The sequence below is a fragment of the Thunnus maccoyii genome, chromosome 18 (genome assembly GCF_910596095.1).
Source record: "Thunnus maccoyii chromosome 18, fThuMac1.1, whole genome shotgun sequence".
Lineage (NCBI taxonomy): Eukaryota > Metazoa > Chordata > Actinopteri > Scombriformes > Scombridae > Thunnus > Thunnus maccoyii.
Window position 1 is genome coordinate 17,621,033 of NC_056550.1, and position 22,994 is coordinate 17,644,026.

The window sequence follows — 22,994 nt, forward strand, 5'->3', positions numbered from 1 at the left end:
TTACCAAAAGCAATTTCTTGTCACATGAGGACCTCATTTACAGTAAACTAGTGATTTCTTCTTTCCATTTTTTTCAGACGGAAATATAACAACATATGACTCCCTGGGGACATAAAATCTGTATCAGTTTGCTGTTTTTAATGTGTGTTCACTATTATTGCTTGTCTTTGCTTCTGCCTTTGTTTGCATGTTTTTTTTATTCCTCTGAAGTCTTTGTAACTTAAAGAAAAGAGCTTTTAAAATAAAGATTATTATGATTTTATATACATGATGAATGATTATAAACATAAAATGGTCTAAAGAAGATGTTTTAGTCAGACATTCACAACTTTCTGTCCTCATATTTGTTTAATCATTCAACTTGAAAAAAGGAGAGAAAAACAAAACCTTTCATACTGTAATGACCGTATACTTACTGACCGTTTGTTTGTGGCTAAAGAAAAGTTGTTGTGTGCAGCCCAAAGGCCGTGGCAAAGGCATGGTTGCGACAGTTTCCAGTTGAGCAGTTGCAGAGATAAAGTGACTGTTGTTTGTGCTCTGTACTGTGATAATAGGCTGTGTTGGGGAGCAAAAGGAGCAACACTTGACCCTCGACCCACACACGTTGCAAGGGAGGAGGGGGTATTTTTAGTGCCTCACCAACGTGGATCTGCACAAACAGAAAATGGCTCAATACCGTTAACTCCTCTAGGGGTTTACAAAGCAGTTCAGAGAAAAGCAAAACCTTGTGTTCTTTTATCTCTTCAATCCTTTGCTGCACCTCTACTGGTATTGATTCTTATGTGATAAAGCGTTTTTTTTTGCTCCTGTCTCCACCCTACATGAAAATGAGTGCACTGAAGAAGAATTTACTTCCCACAGGACGGGCAGGTTAACTCCCCCACTGAGTGAGATGTGAGCCAGACATGTCCACAGCTGCCACCTTTCAAACTCTAAAAAAAATCTGATCCACAACTTGTCCAGCAGTGACCCCCGAAGAGTCACGTGCACATGGCCTCTGTTCAGTCGACACTGGAGCGTGTAGGTTGGTCATTAGTGAGTAATCATATAAACCACATTGAGCCTGATTGTGTGATTCATCTTGGAGCAAAGCAGCACAAGTGATGTGTTTCCATCATCACAACCCACTGATTTCTCTCAGGCCGACATGACTTATCTGAGCCCTTAAAGATAATTCCAGTCACGACCTTCTGAGAACATCTACAACACATGAGCTCAGACTTAATTTAATGGGCAGATTGATTGTCTGTAAAGCACTATTTACCAGTGGTCCTTAGAAGTTAGGTTAAGTATTAACATATGGGAGGGAGCACTAAATTATTATTATGCCACATCTGTTGAGCTCAAATATCAAAGACGGTTGGCTCTCCACTCTCATTCCCATACCTTGTTCATTTTATATAATAAAGGGTGTTGACAGCTTAATATATGTGACGTCAAAATCAAAATCTGGATTTTGTTTAGGCGATATCTGTCAAGAATAGACAACAGAAAAAGTCTGGATTTGATTTAGACGAAATCTATCAAGAATAAAAATCCCCGCTGGCTGGTTGAAATCATGCATAAGAAAGTCACTGTTTTGATTCAATCTAACTAATATTTTATGCCAGAGACTTAGGAGCATCCTGATACCTCTTACGTGTTACAGTATCTGAGATATTATTGTTTTCATGTAATAATAATGCTATAAAGTGAAAGGGGGCGTTTTCTGCAGAAGTGCATTCTCTGTAACAGCTATTTCAAACAGGATTTCCTTTTGAAGGATCAATGGGTTGGAAAAAAAAGTCATTATTAATGACACCAACAACAACAGCGAGCAGGTATTGATTTCAAATAATGAATGAATTCTCTCTACTTCCCTCCACAGAGCCAGCTCTAACTATCAGACAGTCGTCTTTACGTGAACCTTGTAATCCTCCAACTATTTCTTGTGGGACTTTCTTGAGCTGATTGAGTGAAGACAGGAAGGATATGATTTAAGTATTTCAGTGTCTGGCTGATACCCAAAGGGAATGTGGTGAATCTCCGTGCTGTGAGGCTGAAATAGCAAAGCTCTTACAGAACCAAGAATGAAATAACACGTTGGGTCTCTCCAGAGCGCTGCTTCTCTGGTTTTGCTTTATTTACTATTTTATAATAGATTTCTTATGTCCAGTGTGTATGAAAGTGGAAAAAGGAATGGCGGAATGTTTTCTGACCATGGAAGGACACACACTTATTAAATAAACCAAACAAAAACACTTTTCTGCCATCTTTGTGTTGACAGCAGCTGAAGCTCAAGTGCAGATCACTCTTGACCCGCGCTGCAGAAACAATTCAGTCTGTCCAACTTGAGGGGACGTACGATTCTTTTGGCATGTCAAATTGATTAATGTCGCTATTTCCCCACTGCAGTGCAGGCAACATCAAAACATTGTCTGGATTTGTTCACAGGGGCAGGAAGGTAAGATATTGGCAGCCACCCAGACCGCAGAAAGTGATGGAATGTGCGGCACTTCATATCTGATTCTGGTCATGGTACTGAGCGGAGAACGTGGAGGGAAGGCAACAGACACTACCCAGAGACCAGAGAGCCACATCAGGACGCGGCTCAGATGGGCAGAGAAGTTAATGGTTTCCAGCGAACACATTAGGTGTGCACACATCCGCAAAGAAACAAGAACACAATTGCTCTGAGCTGTCACCTATATGATGAAAACTAAACGACAAAAACAGGCAGCCATGGCTGAAACAACGAAAACAAACAAAATGGAGAAGCACTGATACTTTTAGCCATATTCATAACGTATCTCAACAAAAAAACCCGTCAAAATATGGAAGAGTGTCACCAGTTGCAAGTGTATCAGCTTATTGCTCTATAAAAAACTAACAAGTAATTCAATTTTCTTGTTTGGAAGAGGTTTCATTAAAGGAAGAGACAGTTGCTCTGCTTCTGGCACACTGTTCGGTGTACTTGGGAAGATGTAATAAACTCTTAACTTATCCATTTAACTCAGCACGTGCCTGAAAGTTGGACAGCAAAATTACCCATCAAATTGTGACTCGGAGCAACATGGGAGTCGATGTCTATTCAATAAGCAGTAGATGTTTCCTGCCGCGAACAGGAAGGGTTAGGTTGGTTCTGATCCTTCCCGTTAAATTGTGTATATAAACACTGTGTATGTGTACATATACAGTGTGTGTGTGTGTGTGTGTGTGTGTGTGTGTGTGAGAGAGAGAGAGAGAGAGAGTGAGAGAGAGAAACGGAAAGAAAAGGAAAGAGCGCACAGTGTGTATCCAGGTGCGTATTCTGTATGGTTGCAATGCAAAACATTTTTTTTCAGCAAGTCGTTTATTTTAGTGAAACAAGGATACATTTAGGCAGTTTTAAACTTATTCCTATAGTGGGTGTGCTTGTTTTATATTATATAATTTTATTTTGTGCTGATATTTTAATAGTGTAATATACTAATGGTGTGGTAAGCCTCTTCGTGGGCAATATTACGTGATTCAAGAAGCCAAGCTACATAAAAAACAGGTGAAAATATCTATTTTTTTGTCTCCCCACAACAGAAACTGAATATGAACTGCAGATTGGCACTAGTTTCATTTTTATAATATAGAATATCTTTGATAGTTGGCTATTTACAAAACTGGTGAGAATGATGTGTATCATTGCTCTTCTTTCTTTCAATCTTACTCAAACTGCCCTAAGAGAAGTACTAGATTTTCTTAATTGCATATACAACAGTCACAGAACCTTGGTTGCTGCCGATCTGATTTTCTTAAGGGAACAATACCGCTCACTGCTCCTTATTGCTTTTTTTTAAAAATTTTTTTATTTTTTAGAAACTGCACAAATTGGCCTAAGGATAGAGAGACAGTACAATGTTTGTTTACTTGTCGGTGTTTGGCTCAAAAATGTGCTGTTTGTATCATTTCTGACATTTTTTGCATGTCTTATAAAATTAGGATTTTGATCTCCTGACCAATTTTTATGCTTTTGCATCCGTGTGAGTGCATGAACGTCTGAGTGTGTACATGTACGTGTGTGTTTTTGTGGACAAGGTGTTAGGAGCTAGATGGCACACAGGGCTAAGTGGAGCCCAGCGGCAGTATCCAGACGGACCCTTATCGTCGCTCTGTTACAATCCAGAGTGACAGCTCTTTGTAGTGTGTGCTATTCTTAGTCCCCCCTGGGTCCATCATGGGGGTCCGTTTGAACTGGAGCCTGTAGAGCCACATAGGGCGTCCATGGTCACCTGATGGGTGCTGACATCTACACACCTTCTCACATCTGTCCTCTGCACCCCTCCAGGCCGTCATCCGGCGGAGGATCTCCTGATCATCTCTATCTGTAGATCCTTCTCTTTTGTTTGCCCGCTCAGTCTCTTTGTCTCCATTTTAGTCTGCCTTCTATTTCTCTGATGGTCTCTCTCTCTTCTTCTCTGTATCTTTATCTGCACCGCTGCCAAAGAACTTTGTGGAAACATCTAGAACCACATAAATATAAGCAAAGCCACTGTGTAATCTCTCTTTTCATATATCCGTCTTTCTTTCTCACTCGCTCTTGCTCTCTCTCGTTTTGTGAGGTGACACTTACTCAGGAAACCACAAAAGACAAGAGATATGTATGATTATCCTCTCTCTTCCCCTCTGAGGCGTTACATCTTTTTTTCGCTCACCTCGTTTTAACCTCATTCCTACAGCATGTCACTTATGTTCCATGCTTTGGACCTACCAAGTGCATTTCAAGTGCTAAATAAAAGTTTCTTTCAGCATTTTTTCAGCTTCCCCCTTTCCAGCATTGAATACTTGACAGTCTATACTGAAAACATCAATCAAAAAGGACAAAGCAGTTGGCGTCATGTACAATGCATCTAATGGTGGCAATTTGTTTTGAAGATGTACAGTACACTTGAGTCCAGAGAATCAATTTATCTCCATCATGTGTCCTCCCCATCTTTGATTTACTCCTAGCTGAATGTCTTCACCATATTTCTGCAGCAGCCACAGATACCACAGACAGAGAGCTGAAAGTTAACAGGCAGAATAACTCTTGTCTTGGCAGCCCGAGGATCCAACTCAGCAAGTTACAGATCAAAGTCATACAGGATGAGCAAATGTTTGTGAACAAGGAAAGCCTGAAGTGTTTTGCAGACAGCACTGTGATATACTGTATGTCTGTTAGACCTGGATCTGAACTGTAGCTAAAGACGTTTCCTATTATTACATTTTCATTTTTCTTCCATTTTTGATTTGTGAATGTTTTCTTAAAAGAGTTGAAAATCTAGCTGCTGCACTCCGCTCCAATATAATTCGACGTTTCTTCTATCAGAGACAGTTTCTTCTTTCCATTTCAGTGCTGTTCTTTATGATCTTACACTCACTTCTAGACAAATTCCTGAAATATGTGTGTTCGTATAGACTCTTTCTTGCTTTACCGTAGGGTATGATATACAGTTATCTAAGTTGCCAGCTGTACCCACCTGTCATCATGTCTGTGACTGAGATAACTACGCGTATATCTTGCTGCGACCACAAAGCCTCATCCAGATAAACCACAATTCCAAAACACAGCATGGGCTCTCAGCATTGGTTTGCAATGTGATAGAACATAAAAGGTAAAATAGAAAAAAAAAACAGCTGAGCTTCAGTTTCCAGATAAGTACACTCAAACTATGATAACAAATTGCAGCGGAGATGATATGTGTGTAATAATGCTGCTGTCTTGCTCAAGCAACAAAATGACATTGCGGACACAGAGAGGAAGGAGTTTAAATATCAGTGCTTCATTTCACACACTCTGATACAAATCCTTCTACAAGACCAATGAAGCCATGAAACACTGAAAAAGCCCGTCTCTTGTGCAGACTTCAGGATGCTGGAGCTGCGCAGTCTCATGTGGTGTACAGTACTGACATACAGTTCTCTGGGGTGTGAAAAGATCAGAAAGCACTCACCGCTTTCAGTTTTCGCCCCTTGAGGCCAGATCACAGTCTGGCGAGCCTTTCAAATGCACGATGTAATACATGCATATGAGGGTCAAAGATATATGCAACCTATAAACAAGAGCTACCCCAAACCCTGTATTATCATTCAGCAATTTCATCCACATACATAATGGAACTTGAAACCACGAGAAGTTCACCCTGCTGATTGTAGCACCACTTAGAGAGCAGAAGATTACTTTATGCAACAAGAGTCTACACTAATGTGTATTTTGCATGCATTGAAGCACCTGTACTGCCCACTAATGTTTGCAAATTACCACTAAAGACAACACACACCGAGGCATCACTCATTCATTGAGTGCACCTGTATACGCAGGGCTGATGCCACTGCTTCACTGAGGAGCATGTATCTCTTATCGCTGCAACAGATGTGTTGTCTTAGTAATGAATATGTTTGTTTAGTTATGTGTGAGTGGTGTTTGCCTAACAATAGGGGCATTTATTAGCCACGCTCTGTGCAGTGGAATACAAGATGCACAAGGGACCAGGGGCCCACATGTTGTTCTATCACTTGCGTGATGCTGCTCAAGTGGGTCTAATTAGGATCAAAATCACTCCTGGACAATTAACTCCCCAAACAATTAAATTCTTATGCGATCAGTGTGAAAACGGGTTTTGCAGACACAACTGGAAACTCTCTAATAAACAGCTGATGTTGCTCATGATTTATCTGCTGCTGCTAATTTGCAGTCCTTTGTTTAGATAAAGTTAAAATCGTCATGTTAAATATTTATTGTACAAATACTTGTCCCAGGCTTGGAATATGTCCCATTAATTTGTGTAAGAAATGCATGTTTTATACAGTGAACAGGGTGGACGATAAGAGAAACACTTTAACGCTTTAATAATGCAGTTACACCACATTTTACAACATCAGAATTTCTTTTAAGTTCTATCACCACAAATAAAAATTGTACTTATTTGCTTATTATGTTCACCCCTCAACAGCTTGATTAATTCTTGCTCTGAATGAAGCAACTACTGACTATAAAATAAAGTATTGCACAAAGCAGAAAAGTGCTTGGACTTTTGTTTCTCTCACAAGTATGCAGCAATAACTAAACGTCTAATTTAAATCATTTAGGGAATTAAGCAGTCAAAACTCTGGATTTGCATTTCACAGTTAATTTGTAATATAAAACTTATTACTTAGGGGAAACTGTGTCATTCTATTCGTGCACAGCGCGGGTCACGTTTACCTTGACGTCCACTTGACACACTTGTGGGTTTGACAGACTGGTCAGACCAAGTGCAGATAGGGGATGGTTTAGATAACACGGCATTTGAACAGAGCGATAAGTGACACTAACTACAGTTGCTGGAATTCAAAAATGTAACTGTGTCCCAACATGTTCCTCAGGAAAAATCACAAGCCCTTATTGACTAACAACATGTCTCTGATCCTCACATAAATCACATTTCGAAGTAAATCATAATCTCCCTCTAAAGTCACAGTTTTATTGATATTTGTGCTGAGATCTTATAAGACTCACAGCAGCCTGTAATTGTGGGTTTTTCCCCATGTAAGTGATGCCACTCGGCTCGAATGAAGCAAATGTGGAAAAATCATTAAATTAGATCAAATAAACACAAAACAAGTTACCGTTGACAGCACGGGGCTCCGCTGATTTGTCCTTCACTGCTGCTCATCTTCTGAGCAACATCTGGCAGACACAATATTTCCTCTCAGCTCAAGCGGCTCCGCTGTAATCCAACTTTGAAAATAAATTACCGCCTGCCCTCAGCTGCGGCAGGAAATCATCTGTTCTGTTAGCGACTGCAGAGAAGTTGATGTTGCTAGTTTTAAATTTTAAAAAATGTGAAATTAAATCAAAAAAAGCAAAAGTACGCGTTCAGCTCTGCGTGTGTAGTTGCTGTTGGCTTTGTGAGGGCGAGACGCGCCGCTGCATGCGCTCCTTGTACCCGTGTGACGTAACGGGGGGGTGGTAGAGGGGTATCTAAATTGAGGACCAGGTGTGTGTGTGTGTGTGTGTGTGTGTGTGTGTGTGTGTGTGTGTGTGTGTGTGTGTTTGTGTGTGTGTGTGTGTGTTATTATCTCTGGTGTTATTATGTATTGACTGTCTCTTTTGTTTGTTTATGTTTTTGTTGTTGTGCTTACCATTTTCATCATCATAGTTCAACGTGCTAGCATGCTCATTTGCAAATTAGCCCTATACACAAGGTAGCATACACCTGCAAGCAGATTTTGCAGGTGTATGCAATGTAAATATTGGACAAATTCAAAAACTTAACTGATAATAAAGCCAGATAAAAAGTCAGGGGATCAAGGTTTGGTTTTTTTGTTGTTTTTTTTAGGTTGTTTTTTTCTTTTTTTTACAATATTTATCATCTAGGAAAATGAATGTAGGATTTTCACAGCAATCCATCTATTAGTTATCAAGAAATTTCAATAACAATCAAAAAATGTCATCCTGCTGGTGGTGCGAGAGTCAAAGTCAAGGGATCACTTAAGTCATCTGGGAAACATGCACGTCAGTTGGATTCATCCTCTGGGAAACATAAATGTCTGAACAAAATTTCATTATTATCCCTCCAATAGTTGTTGAGATATTTCAGTTTGGACCAAAGCGGTGGACTAACTGACCAACGACTGAAATTATTATTCAAGTCATGCAACTGGCACGGCTAAACTGAAATAGAGCGATGTTCTTACTGCCATATTTGAATAATATTCCTTTAGGGACTCATAGTGTTTGAATTTCGTGACTTCATTATACCACACTTCCTTTGTATTAGTGTATTGCTATTATATTCTGGGACCTATTGCGTGTGTGTGTGTGTGTTTCTGAGAGACAGGGATCACTAAACTTTATTCCAATTTCCTAAATAGTTTAGTGGCTGAGTGAACTTTGTCCTGCTCCCTCTGGATGCCTTGTATCTCTGATGCGCGGTTGTCGTTTTGCAAAACTGTTGGGCATCTTTACCCTTGGCAAGGCCATTTCATTCTCTAGACTGAGCAGCGCTCATGATTTTATTAAGGGGATTTTGGGCAGGAATAGTTCTTTACTGCAAATGAAGCATGAATTCCATGTGATCACTGCTAAAATGTCAAGCTGAAGTAATCTATGCATATTCAAACAGACTGCAGCTCAATTTATGTTTTACTCAGAGGATCTATCTCGTGAGAAATGCGGACTGCGTTGTCGGGTGAAGTCAGAAGGATGTGTTCACAATGGATTCGTCTGAGCAAGCTAGTGAAAATACTGTCATTGTTTTCAGAATTAATTGGGTGATTGTAGTTTTCCCACTATGGATCCTTATATTAACACTCACAAGCTCTTTACTTTCTTGGACTCTTAAGCAATCAGTCAATCACCTTGTCTTGCTATAAATTTGGCTGCATACGCAATAAATAACATCCCTTCTATAATGTCACTTAACTGAAAAGAAGGTAGACTGCTGCGTGCTGTTGCACTAAATGCCTGAACAAAACACTGTGTTTCTTCTTGCAAAACACACACAGACACACACACACACACACACACACACACACAGACTTTTTAACATGAACTTTGCCCATAAACAGGGTTCAAGGACCTTCTGAATGTGGCAATAAACTCTGCATGTCAGCAATGATCTGCTAGACAGAACTCTGCCTCAAATATAATGATATTACACACAGTATTCTGCTATCCACAATATACATTCTATTAGTTTACACCACTGTTAATGCTTAGAAAAACTATGGTGCATTTAGATCAGTCACACTTTGTTATTATTCTGTCATCTTATTGCATCTGAGTTATTGCTCTTGACCCATTAACCCTTTCACCTTTTCTTTATTTTGTTAAATAATCTAATTTCTTTATTACTGATAAGAAAAGTCATAAATTCCCAGTAGGAGTGGACAGAATCAGCAGATCAAATTTCTCCACCTACACATGTATTTTTATCAGTCGCGCGCTGTGACAGCTGCTGCTGAAGATGCCTGACTTTGAAGAGGGCAAGAGATTTTGTGACTTTTGTCCTCTTGACATGAAACACGAGACATGCAAGAATAGGACATGACGGAGCTGTGATACTAAAAGAGCCTTGAGCTTTCTGAGGCTGCAGTGTCACACAAAATGAGAGCTTCCGCCAGACAGGCGTCATTGCCTCGATATTGAATTGCTTTTAAATCAGCTGGAAATAATGTTAAATGGTAAATGGACTGCACCCATATATCGCTTCTCTAGTCCTATAGACCACTCAAAGCACTATACATTCACCCATTCACACATATATTCACACACTGATGGCAAGGGCTGCCATGCAAGATGCCAACTTGCCCGTCATCACTTTCTATCCAAAGTACATCACAATGTATCTACCAGGGATGTGCAGAGAGCCCAGTATTTGTATTTGTTGAGGCAGCAAAATTATTTGTATTTGTATTTGTATTGAAATAAAATTGGAGAGAGGCTTAAAAATCCTGTTTTTGTACTCATTACGCTTTTAATTTTAGAAAATTAAAGTGTTACAATAAGTGTTCATGAATAAACTACCTTACGGAGGAGGTCCCCAAACCAGGTCTCAAACTGGAGTCTCCTGGATCAAAGATGACTGCGCTGACTACTGAGTTAAAACTTTACTCATCGACTCATTGCAGACAGACCTCTACCTATTTATGCAAAAACAGAGACAGCACACCATGTAACATGTAGAAGAACTTCAAAGGTGATTCTTGCTTTGCATTTTTCATTTATTGCCTATTTTTTACAACCTTACTTTGTGGAAAGGAGAAGAGGAACAACAGGTTATGGAGAGTCCATTTGGGACTTACCCCTGATAGATGTAACAGTGGAGCAGAGGAGAGAAACTGAGATAACGATGTAACCGACCTGCAAACTGGTATTTGACATATTGTTTTTTTTCTTCCCAAAAACAAATAATTTTTAAAATATTTGTATGAAACAAATATTTGTATAAAACCTACTATTTGTGCTTTGCCGAATAATGTATTTGTATTCGGGCTCACCCCTAGTTTCTACACTCACTCATTCACACACACACACACATACACACACCAATGGTGCAATTTAGGGTTCAGTATCTTGCCTAAGGACACTTCGACATGTGGTCTAGAGGAGCTGGGGATTGAACCACCAACCTTCTGATTGGTGGACGACCCGCTCTACCTCATGAGCCACAGCTGGCCCTTAATAATATTGAAAAGTTCAGTCAAGAACCTAATGTACATCTTTCTGTGCCTGTCCCCTGAGATATTACATATATAACAACATCTGAATTAGCCTACTCATCTATTTATAGGCTCTATTTGTCTCTAAATAGCAAAGGCCTCATGCTCAACAACAATTTGATCATAGCACCATCTGTATCTTTTTTTATAGAGGCACTCTATAAGCTATAAAAGAGAGAAATGACTGATAATTTAATACCAACCGTAAGACATATTCCTTGTTCTTTAAAGCAGACTCCCAGGGCACAAAATGGAAAACACATTAAGTCTATTCACATATGCAAGAGTGTTCTGGCTGAAAATAGAAAAAGCCACATAGTATTAACCAAATGACAGTGAACGTGTGTGTGTGTGTGTGTGTGTGTGTGTGTGTGTGTGTGTGTGTGTGTGTGTGTGGTGATGTGTACGGGGGGTTTGTGGAGGTGAGCAGTCCTTAGACCATCCAACAGAGGGAGCCAGGGCAACAACACACAAGTGAGACATGCAGCTCTATTAATATTAATAACATGACTCATACCCTTATAAAATATTAAAATATTGCCAATGGTGCATAAATAAGATACACATACACAAAAATGTTGTTCTGATTTCCCTGGCGTCCTCCTGTAAACTCACCCCTTCTCTGTTTTGTCTCTGCAGGCTGCTGTCTCCATATTTTCTATGTACACTATCTAGTCAGATTAGAGCGAACACATCTGTCAGCAACTGTATACAAGGCAAATATCTGAACAGAGATTAGCCCCACTGCAGAAGCAAAGTAAACGCTGGATATATAATCAATTAATTCAATCACAGAGATAATTGGAATGTTTTCTGGTTTTGGAGCATGACAAGGTTACGAAAAGTAACTACACATAAGCACAGAGGAGCTCTGTGTTGTTGTGACGCACATAAAAAAAAGCTTTGAGCCTAATACAGTCCGAACACACCACTGTACACCTGCTGAGATATCTAAAAGCAAAAAAATAGCTTTTCCATTTTGTCAAGATACTTTGTTTACATCAGAATAAAGTGCATATGAAATTTCACCCGTGAGGCATACGGCCGCAGAGACCAACTCTGCTCAAAAAACATCTCAGCTGCACATTTTTTGACTACCATGAAAACGAACAGTGGAGGGAACAGTTGGCGCTGAGGAGACAAAGGTCTACGCTGGCAGTGGGAATAGACAGGTGAGAGTGTGGTAAGTAGCAGTATGGTGTGTGTGTGTGTTTGGGTCAGCTGCGGCCTGGCCTCTGGCTCCACCGAGCCCTCGGATGCAAGCTTGTTTTCATCGTCTGGTCACGCTCTTTGAGTCTGACCATTCAACTGGTACTTGGCAGGATCGTATTTTCCATGCCAGACAATGAGATCAGTGCTCCGTGGCACGAAGAAATTCTCTCAAGTTTTGGACCAGATTGGAGGCTTTTGATGCATGTGTTGGCTTGGTTTTGTTCATAATATTCAGTGATTGGTCAGAAACTTCTGGTATTACATTCCAGTTCATTTCAAAACAATTACTGTACATGAAGTATATGTAGGTCATGTAAAGAAACAATAAATGGCATTCTATGGATAGTTTCACACTTCACTTCCTTGTTATTCACCGCATTATCTTCCAAAGGGGTTTTAATAGAGGAAGAAGAAGCAATTAGGGCTTTGTCAAAGATCATCTAAGGGAACTGCAACATAAAAATACAGTAAAAGTCTACAATATGCTGTTGTTTGATTAACTATTTTAAAAATGGGTCTTTGCAAAGTTTGGAAAGGAATTCACAGTGTATAGTGCAATATTGTGGATAACAGATGCTTTGCAGAATACAGCATCCAAGGCAATTCCTCTTTGCTCACAATCACATAAAAGCTCACTCCAAGTCCTTCATTTTTCAACACATATGGTTTGAAGAAGAGCAGAAGAATTATGACCAAAAAATGGCATAAAAAACCCAGGTCCAAGCATTCAAAGTAGGTTTGAAAAATAAAAGGCCTTTATTTCAGTTGGCTAGAGTCATTAAAAAACACATCAACGGGTGTCAGCTTGCACCTTCTTCAGGTTCTTCCATGAACACAGGTGGTTTAAGGGACACCAGCAGCGCTCCTGTTACTTCTCTCTTTTACATAAGGTTCGAGTTCAGCTCTTGTCTTCTTTAAAATAAACTCACCTCCTTCTCTTTATAACAGTCTCACTTATTAATAGGCTTCATGAGATAAAATAAGCAGTTAACCAAATTAAGTTATTAATCAAGTTAACCAAGCAGTTCACCTGTTTGACTTTGGAAAGAGGAAGTACCTGAGCCACAGTGATGGCATGAGGAAAATAGTGTGTTGGGGCAACACGTAATGGAACAACATACATACATTTCCAAACCAGTCAACTTGAGGCAACATACAACAGCCGATCTGTGCATGTCTCCATTCAGGCATTCGTGTGCACTCCTGTGAGTGTTCTCCAGCCAGATCTCCATCAGCAGTAATGGCAGGGTGTTCAAAGACAAGCTGATAGATGTACAGTCATGCTGAAAGGCTATCTGCTCTGTTGTCACCCTGCATCCGCCGACAGGCAGCTGGCCAGAGAATGATTCCCCTCGGGGAGGCCACTACAGAGACCAGAGCGGGCAGTATCCACTATCAGACCTCACTGCTCCCTCCACTGGGTCAAGTGAAACTACAGCACCCTCTCTGAAAGCAGGCTGGGTTCATGGCACCTGAGAGAGCTTTTGTCAAGGATGGATCACAATTATTTAATAGTATCTTTCAATTTTGCACGTACGCATGAGGTAATTGTGCTAAAATGCTTCTATGTAAAATGTTAAAACTAGAATGAAGAAAAGCATTACTTAAAGGTTGACAATGATGCATTTTTCTGTTTATCTAACAGGTTTTGAAATTGTTTCATAACTCCAAGGACTGACCTTTTTCCACTCAGAGAGGAGCTTTTAATTTCTATAATTTAAACTTTTTTTAAACCTATTTTGTTAGCGTTTGCTGCCATGCATCAACTATAATCTATTCTTTAAACCTATTCTTACCCAACCATGGCTACACAAGAAAGTCTTCCTCACTGACAGGGCAGCTCAAAAAGTGTGTATAATTATTCTGAGAACAGCGGCAGCTGTTTATTCCTTTGGACTATGGAGATACAATAGAGCCCAGCAGCTCATGTCACAAAGTTGGACCATGTCCCTGAGTGTAAAAATAGCCATTTGGCAGACGGTGTTATCTCTCTATTCACACAACTACTGACCAACAAAGACATTACTCTTTTACTCCCCCCACTTCACTCCTTCACGTCGTAAACTCAAAGCCATGCCAACTCTCACGTACATCTAGTTTGCCATTTTGCCCAAAAATTACTGTGAGAGAGGATCCAAAGCAGAGTCAGATTCAGTCAGAGAGTTGAATAGCGATAAAATGGTTTATTAGTGTCCAGTAAATACTTCAAACAGACAAAAGAGCAGCCCAGGGGGATTTCCCCATCTCTCATGTTCATTAAAGAATGCTTTCTGGCAGCATTGGAGATATTTTGAAATGTATTCAATGATTCAATTTTTTTTTTAAATGTCTATGGTTTGGCAATGTCGAGCTAGAGTTAACATCGATTTAGAAACCATAATTCATACGGGGTAAGCTTTGTTGTGTATTCATAAAGCTCCCATGATTGAATAATTCAGTCTACCTAATACATCTCACAGTCCATTTCAGACATCCCAATGTAAGCAGCTAAGGAAGTGCCTTTGCTAACAAATTATTTAGCAAAACATTAGGAAGCTTATGTACTTTTGGAAATATGAAACATTAACAGCCAGACACAGTTTAAAAGTGCATTTAGTCCTTTAATATGCGCCAATGTGGGATGTATCTGATACTGTTGTATTCATGTTGGTTTGTACAATACTGATATTTATTGAAGCTCTTCTGTTCAAAAAGCTCAAACATTCAACAGCAAGAGTATGTGAGGTTTCTGCTTCCAAAATGTGTTGTAGTGGTTTGATGGAAACTAAAACAAATAATTTATTAATTCAAGAATGAAGTTAAAGAACTGTACATGATATTTTAAAATGAATAAAACTTGTTTCCTATTTCCACTCATTTATTCAGCAGTGTTACCAACAGTTTTTGTTTTGTACACAGCTGAAAAGTACATTAATACTATGAAAACATGTCAAGAGTTTCAGATTTCAGTGCATGCTGGTACTCTTCAATCCCACATTGGTGTAAATTTAAGAATTGACTGATGACAGTTGGAGTGGTTTATAACATATTAGAGTCTAGACAAAAAGCAGTTCATAAAAATAGATACACATGACATCTCATGTCAACATTCTGGAAGATTTCTGAGTCTCAAATGGATGAGCAAAGTAGTTTTTGTGAGAGGTAACCACTCCTACCATGTTGTGCCGCTTAAATGCTGACAATAAAACAATTCTGCAAACAGTTGCAAACGGCTATTGTGTATCCAGTCATCACAGGAAACTGAAAACAATCAGATGCTCAGTTAGCGGTAAATGTTCTTTGTCAGCATGATTTTTGTTTAATTTTGCTCCAAATTACATTATCCAACAGCTATATTATCCAACATCAAAATAGCTTTGGAAATGATTCCAGAAGTACTGTGTTGACTCAAATTATGAACATTAACTCTCTTATTCTAACTGGCAATTGACCTGAAATTCCCCCACTTGCCATAACACAGTGTGGCTTAACTGAGACACTGCTTAACCTAACTCCTGTGTAAATGGGATTACTGAGAATTTAATTATGTGTGAAAAGTGGAAAGAGCAGATAAAGGCGCAAACAAATACAATAATGAACTGATTGTCCTTCAGAAATGTTATTACTGACAAAGAAGATGTACGCATGGAGTAAAATAAAATCCCCATTTCAATACCTGTTTGACAACAGTTTGATACCACACAGCTCTGACTTAATGCTGCACTTGATTAAGATATTTGAACAATTCTACTCTCCCACATCAATTTTATGTTGTAAAACATTGTTGTGGTCCCTGAATTCTCCAAAGCAACTGAGCGCTACTGACAGTAAAGCAGTAAATCATCTCTAAATAGATCTCACGTTCTATTTCTTAAAACAAAACTGTGCGTGTCCATATTGATCTGACACGTATCAGCTAATTGGATTCAGGTTTGATAAACCACAAAGCACCTGTTATCATGAGACACTGAGACAAATTTAGCAGCTTATATTGTCTTGTAGCTCCTCACACATTTAATAAACTGAAAAATGCTTAATCACATCTTGTTGTTTGATTCCATAATTAACTCCATTAAGAAATGATTGCAAAATGAAACTCTGGGTTGTTTGTTTGTTGGTTAGCCGCCCCTTGACTAAGGGGCCATAATTATGGTGATTACTGCATATTTAGAGTGGCATAATTGTAATAATGGGTGGAAAGCTGGTGGGCTGCCCATTCTTCCTATTTTGGCTACAGGCCATTCAGTTAGTTCCACTGTATACGTCCATGTCAAAATCCCATTAAAAGGAGTCAGCTCAGTAGCTGCTCACCCTGCACAAATGTCCTTTCATCCAGTGGAGCTCAGCGCATGCAGTTAATGCTGACATTTATATTTGTACAGGAATGGAAACAAAAGCGACACTTTGCCACAATCTTCTGCAAATAAATAATAATGGCATTTCCTGCAGCCTTGACGGTCATGCTGTTTGATCAAATATCATGCACAAAACATCAGTCAAACTTTAGAGCTCTAATTGCTCCCCAGAGATTAATTCTTCTTCATTAACAGAAGTTATTTAAAAAGAGGCGTTGACCTGTCTCCTGTGCTTTTCTATCTCTGTCTCTGTCACGCTCTCTATGCTTCTGTTTTGCACTTTCATGCGTCTGAGGCAGCAGGGTTTTTGATTGATGGCAGTTTCTCCAGGGTGTGTGCTTTTGCTTAAGAGTTTCAGTCCTGTTTCTTATTCCAACTCTCTCTGAGAGAGATGACGCACGAAGGTTTCTGTTACAGCCAATTTAATGTCTCACAAACATCACAGCGAACAGACAGAAAAAAGGTTTAAAAAACAGAATAGTTGTGTAATAGTGTTTTCCACCTTTCTGTTATTCAATCATTGGATTCTTTTTCACGTTTAAACATATGATTTCAATAAACACTGGAAAAAAGAGAATAGCTCCATGAATGAGCCACATATTGTACAATGGAAATATTTTTTATCTTTTCAGGTTGGATTCACTGCCACAATATTCCAAAAACATATAAAATCCATGTCTCTACAAAAAAAATGCCATGGCTGTGCAGGTCCTAAAACAATTATTTACCATAATATATAGTGTTTCCAGGTGTTTGTACAACAAATGCTGTTACACTGTGTACTCTGCCCTGCTCTCATGTTTGTGTGTTTATCTACTGTATGTGTTAGTGTGGGAGTCAGAGTGGGTGGGAGCATTGCAGAGTGATAAAGGGATGGAAGTCACCTGTCTCACTTCTTTCATCCTGAGAGACTGGAGGCAGAACTCTGCTGAATATCTGAAATGCCTGAACTGTGGAAAATGTATTGTATGCTAACAATGTAAACACAAGATATTTTCACTTTTTTTGACCTATTATGTGCTTTCAATTTTTAGAATACCGATGATTCATTGACACACACACACAGCCTTTGAGAGACATTTGCAAGCATGTTTAATTGCATCGCTGGTGTTATCATTATATGTTGTTGTTTTTTTATGTCTTAGCTAAAGTTTTCAATATGTGGATTTCCAGTGTGTGCTTAGGGTTTCTGCACAGTGTCAATAAGGACTCAAACCCTAATTTTGGTTTTGGTTTTGGCATCTCAAAAGACCTCAGCAAAATGTGTGTGAATGCCTGATCTTGAATGGTAACACATACGGCTCGTTGCCTTCTCCAACAGCGCGCCTCTGCTGACATGAATACATTTGAGACAGGAAATAAGAGAAAAAGGGAGAGATTTCCTAACAGTACAATTTTACAATGTGTTTATGTAAGACATGACTCAACTCTCTTACAATTATGTGAATCATTGAAGCAGCCCAGGATATTTCCTGTGTTCCAGTGCCTTTTTATATAAATAGATTTTTCTTGATTTAACATCAAATTGAAGTAGAAATGTCCAAGATTAGATTGTGCAAGTTTTGGGTGTTTTGTCGTATATTCTTGATTCCACATGAACACATTTTACTTCAAACTATGTTAGTCGTTGTATGTTCTTCCTTTCTCTGGCACCACTAGCACTGTTTTTTGTGCCAGACGATCATCTTGAATCGACATTTTCAATTGAAAAAACAGAAGTAGAAACAAACACAGTAAGCAGATGAATAGTTTTGGGGTTTTTTTTTAAAGAAATGATAAAGGGATTGTGCAAAATAGCAGAGCCCAGAAAGTATTACCGTAATATACTTGAATGTCCTGAAGTACCTGTAGCAGTCACTGCTAAGAACTAAAAGTACAATCCAAAATGACATGCACACTTTGAGATGTTTCATCTGGTTGGCAGTACATCGTGGAATTTGAAAAAAAGATGTTTATTGAATAGAAAGGAGAAAGTAGACCTGAGGGAATTTAATACAATATAAATATTTGTAGTGTTTATATGTCTGCAAAAGCTGCAAATTCTTCTAGTGAGACTCTTCTGTCCTCTTCAAGTATCTAGTATGAAATGCAGACTGCTACTGCCCCCATAGACCAAACTGCAGTAAAGCAAAGCAGTATTTGTTCTTTGAGTCCGTTTGCCTCTCCCTCTCTCTCTCTCTCTCTCTCTCCCTCTCTCTCTCTCTGGTAATTTACACATCAATAAAACAATGGATCAATGTGGATTTTGTCTTTGTGTTCACAGGAGAACAGAACATTGGGTTCAACACACCCAAGCAGTGGCTCAAATGCAATTAACCACCCAGTGAAGCAATCAGTCCCAATACACTGTGACACATACTCACACATGGGCGTTATACACTTACAAACGGTGTCTTTTTCCCCCTGCTGTTATTAAGTGATGACTACTTCAGAGAGAGTCTTCACCACCTGTACTCATGCATTGTAATTTTGTTTAGATGCATATGAGAGGCAGAGCATGTATGCATTTGTTTCACTTAACAGCGTTGAAAATGTACCGTAACAAAACAAGCTTAGACAGCATTGACATTTGCTCCAAGGCTGTTGATATTGTTCTTGTGCACCTGTGCTCAGAGTCTCCAGTACCAGAAAGAGAGGATGAAGGGCTGAGTGGGGATGACTAATATGGCTCCAGGAAACCCACTGCATCACCAGACCAGTCCCACAAAGCCCCCTGAATCCACATGTCCAGCCCAGACTAGCAACCCAGGAGAGTGACAGAGTGGCAAACACATCTGTAACCACTGGCACAATTCAATACCACATCTTCAGTATCAGATCCCTAAACATGTCTATTTTTTCAATACACTGCCACTGAGAACACGTGGAGGCATCTTAATAAAGAGGTTTTGATTGGAAGAGTTCCTCAAGCTATCAAAAACTCCAGAGGGTCCTCCCCTCCTGGTCAGCGTCAGATCTACGACACTTCAGAGAACTTATAAATGTATCCCGAATGAATCCCACAAACAGATACACACTTAATACACTGCACAGAAGAACAGTCCACTCTGGTGAGTAAAAACAATCTGAACTTTTACAAAGCTCCAGTAGGTCAATGACATTTTGTAAATTGGTTGCAAAGTTTAATCTCTTTTCCAAGCATTTCAATCAATGTGTGTCCCTAAATAAGTAAGTAATATATGCCTGTTGAATTCTAGTTATCATCAATATGTTATCTTCATATATTGTTAGTTGGACCAGTTTGATATTATTTCCTGTAATTAATACAATTAATTTGTCTACAGCTCAGCCTACAGTAGTAAAGTACTAAAGGGGTTAACTCCATTTTGCAAAATAAATAAATAACCAGATGAATTGAGATTTATCGGTTTCCCCTCATCATCTTACATCCCCCACAACTTCAACATTATGATGTGACTTGAAACATTTTAGACTCTTAATTGATAGATTTAATTTCTTCCTGCCTGAAATTACTATGTTCAGCAGCAAAATAAAGTATTTAAGCTGTAAAAGTGTTTTCCATTTGAAATCTTATGTAAGAATATATGTAATTTAAGTTCAAATATAGATATACTGAAACTCTTTTTTATTATAAATCAGACTGATCAGTGATTTAAAGCACATCAAATGCAAATAAAACATAATTTATAGGACAAAAAAGTATAACTAACGAATAAATGTTTCTCTATGTATACTCAATGATCACAATTACAGATGGGAACATAAATGTTACAAATTAGTTACAAATACTTTCCACCTTTTAATGAAACATACTTTTAAACTTGTAACAAAACATACAAAACATCACGTAAGTTGAGTCAAGTCCCTTTTTGTCCAAGTCTAAACTTAGCTTTGAAATTTTACATGTAACAGTTCATTTTACAGTAAACAGTTCATTATATTGTAGGGTATTCAGCACTTAATTAAATGCTCCAAAATAATATTTAATATTCTGTTTTGTTTATTTCATTTTCAGTAGATATGCCTGCAGAAAAAACACAATTGAATAAGTCTGCCATCTCCAGGGACGAGCATCTTAGGCAAAGAGCTTCACTCCTCTGTCAGTGTGATTAGTCCCACAGGAGTGTGTTTGGCCTGAGGTAGAGCCGACACAAGAGGGAGGCAAGAAACACAATCCGCTGAGGGAACAAGGGAGAGAAAGGTCCATGTTAAACCAGAATAGGCCCCTTGATGGCTGTGCAAAGAACAATCACTGCCTCTGGCTCCAAAAGTCCATTTAGTGGAGGGACCTCAGGTGTACTGCATGTGAAGACGCTCACGTTTTCAATGAGGTTGTGCAAATCAGCCTGACTCAGAGCCGCTGCAAATAGTCCCAGAGTCCAGAACAAAACCTGACATTAAGCGCCTAACATTAGAAATACTGAAGAACTTAAAAAAAAAAAAAGCTTCCATTTGTCGTCTTCCTATAGGGACCAAAGATGGAGACACAGAGCTCACGGCCCAGGACCTAATGATAATGGCTGTGGTCGTGGTTTTACTTCATGTCTGACTCCAGTTATTATGCCATAAATCCAGCCATTATTAAATTCATTTTCCAGGTTATCCTCCTTTTCTGGTTAGAAATTAGCTTTAGGAATTGCTAAATGTCAGAAACAGGCTTTTAAGAGCTGCAGGAAATGACCAAATTTCCACTGCCCTTCCCAACAATAGTCTTAAACAATGGTCTACGTGCAGAATACTTTGCCATTTTAATTTGGGAATAGCTGCCCTTTTATTCTGCTGTGAAAGGGTTGTGCTTTTATCATGACTCCCTTAAGTATGTTAGATGTCCCTTCATACAGAGCCACGGTTCCCTCGAGGAGCACTTTTTATAACAAGACAATAACAAGATAACAGCCTGAGGAGAAGCCCTGACGGTGTTTGTAACGTGTTTTTGCTCTCTGGAAACTGTCTTGCTTAACTCCGCAGCTAGTTTAAATCTACTGAGACTAAACTTCTCAGCAGATTAGAAACAAGGATTCTAATGAGCAACAGTATATTTGACTGTATTATCAGTGCTGAGCTAGAAAACAAGATTAAGTATTAAGCCTCTTGAGAAACACATGACTTTAATAGGAGACTGTATCATTTGCTATTGATTGAGTGAGTGCTGACTGAAGATGCTAAACCCTGATCATCACTATATATTCTTACTCTTCTCCCATCAGAGTCCTGGTTTTTGCAGAACTAGAAAGATGGAGAAAAATGTATCCTCACCACTCAACTCAACCTTTCACCCAACTCAACTCCCTCTCAATACCACCGCTGACATCAATGCCACAATAAAACCCTTCAGTGTGTTTGATGGGTGCGATCATCAAGTAGAGGGCATTCTCTTTGACCTGACCCTGCAGTCCATCAATGTAATCGTGGGAATCCCTGCCAATGTACTTGTCATTGCGATCCTCATCCATAATCGCAAAGAACCCTCCACTTCAGACATATATTTGGGCTTCCTGGCCTTCATGGATATCTACTTCAGTGTCATGACCCCCATCATCTTCCTTAACCTTTACTACTGGCAGAGCAAGGAGGTGTGGTCCGCCGCTAAGTTCTCCTACGGTGTGAAAGACACCAGTGGTCCGCTGTTTTTCTCCTGTATCTGCCTGGATCGCTTCATGGCTGTGCTCTTTCCTATTTCATTCGGGCAATTTAAACACATCAAGTACAGGTTAAGTCTCACAGTGCTGGTTCTCTGCCTCACCTTTGCCTACTCCAGTGCTAAATGTGTGGGAGGCCTGCCCAACTTTGAGAAGGTGTTCACAGGTGAGATCCTGGCAACATTTGCCTGGATGGTTGTGTGTAACATAAGCATCCTGTGGACCCTGAAGAAGTCCCGTGGTGCAGGGAAAGACGAGATGCACCCCATGAAGAAGAAGGCCTTCAAGATAGTGCTCTCCATCCTTTGTATTATCGTGTTTAACTACCTGCCACCTGTAGCAATGTTCCCCTTTGAGGACTACTACTCCCCAGATGTGTTTCGCTGCTACGTGCAGCCCGTTGGCTTCGCATTCATCAACATCAGCAGCACCATCCAGCCACTTGTCTACCTGTCTCGCCTGGAGAAGGTGCCTTTCTTCTCTGACACATGTGTCAAGAAGTGTTGCACCTGTGTCACTGCAGAGAACAACAAAACCCCACCTGCGTAGGGTTCAGAAGATATAATAAACATATTGAACCTCATGGATGTTGAGTCCACTTGTCTCCAGAGAAGAACTGTGAGAGTAAGAACTGGACACTAAATCCAACTGTGGT

General features: G+C 39.4%; 2 protein-coding genes across 2 annotated transcripts in view; one reads left to right on the forward strand and one right to left on the reverse strand.

Moving 5' to 3' along the window:
* gcgra (glucagon receptor a) overlaps positions 1-7,875 on the reverse strand; it is a 34,376-nt gene extending 26,501 nt beyond the window's left edge. The window contains exon 1 of the mRNA XM_042391645.1: positions 7,597-7,875. The gene's annotated coding sequence lies outside the window, so the exon portion shown is untranslated. The remainder of the gene's footprint in view (positions 1-7,596) is intronic.
* Positions 7,876-21,934: 14,059 nt separating this feature from the next.
* LOC121883930 (psychosine receptor-like) lies at positions 21,935-22,888 on the forward strand. Its single transcript, XM_042392377.1, has one exon. It carries the CDS (start codon positions 21,935-21,937, stop codon positions 22,886-22,888), a length of 954 nt encoding a protein of 317 aa, XP_042248311.1.
* Positions 22,889-22,994: the final 106 nt, after the last annotated feature.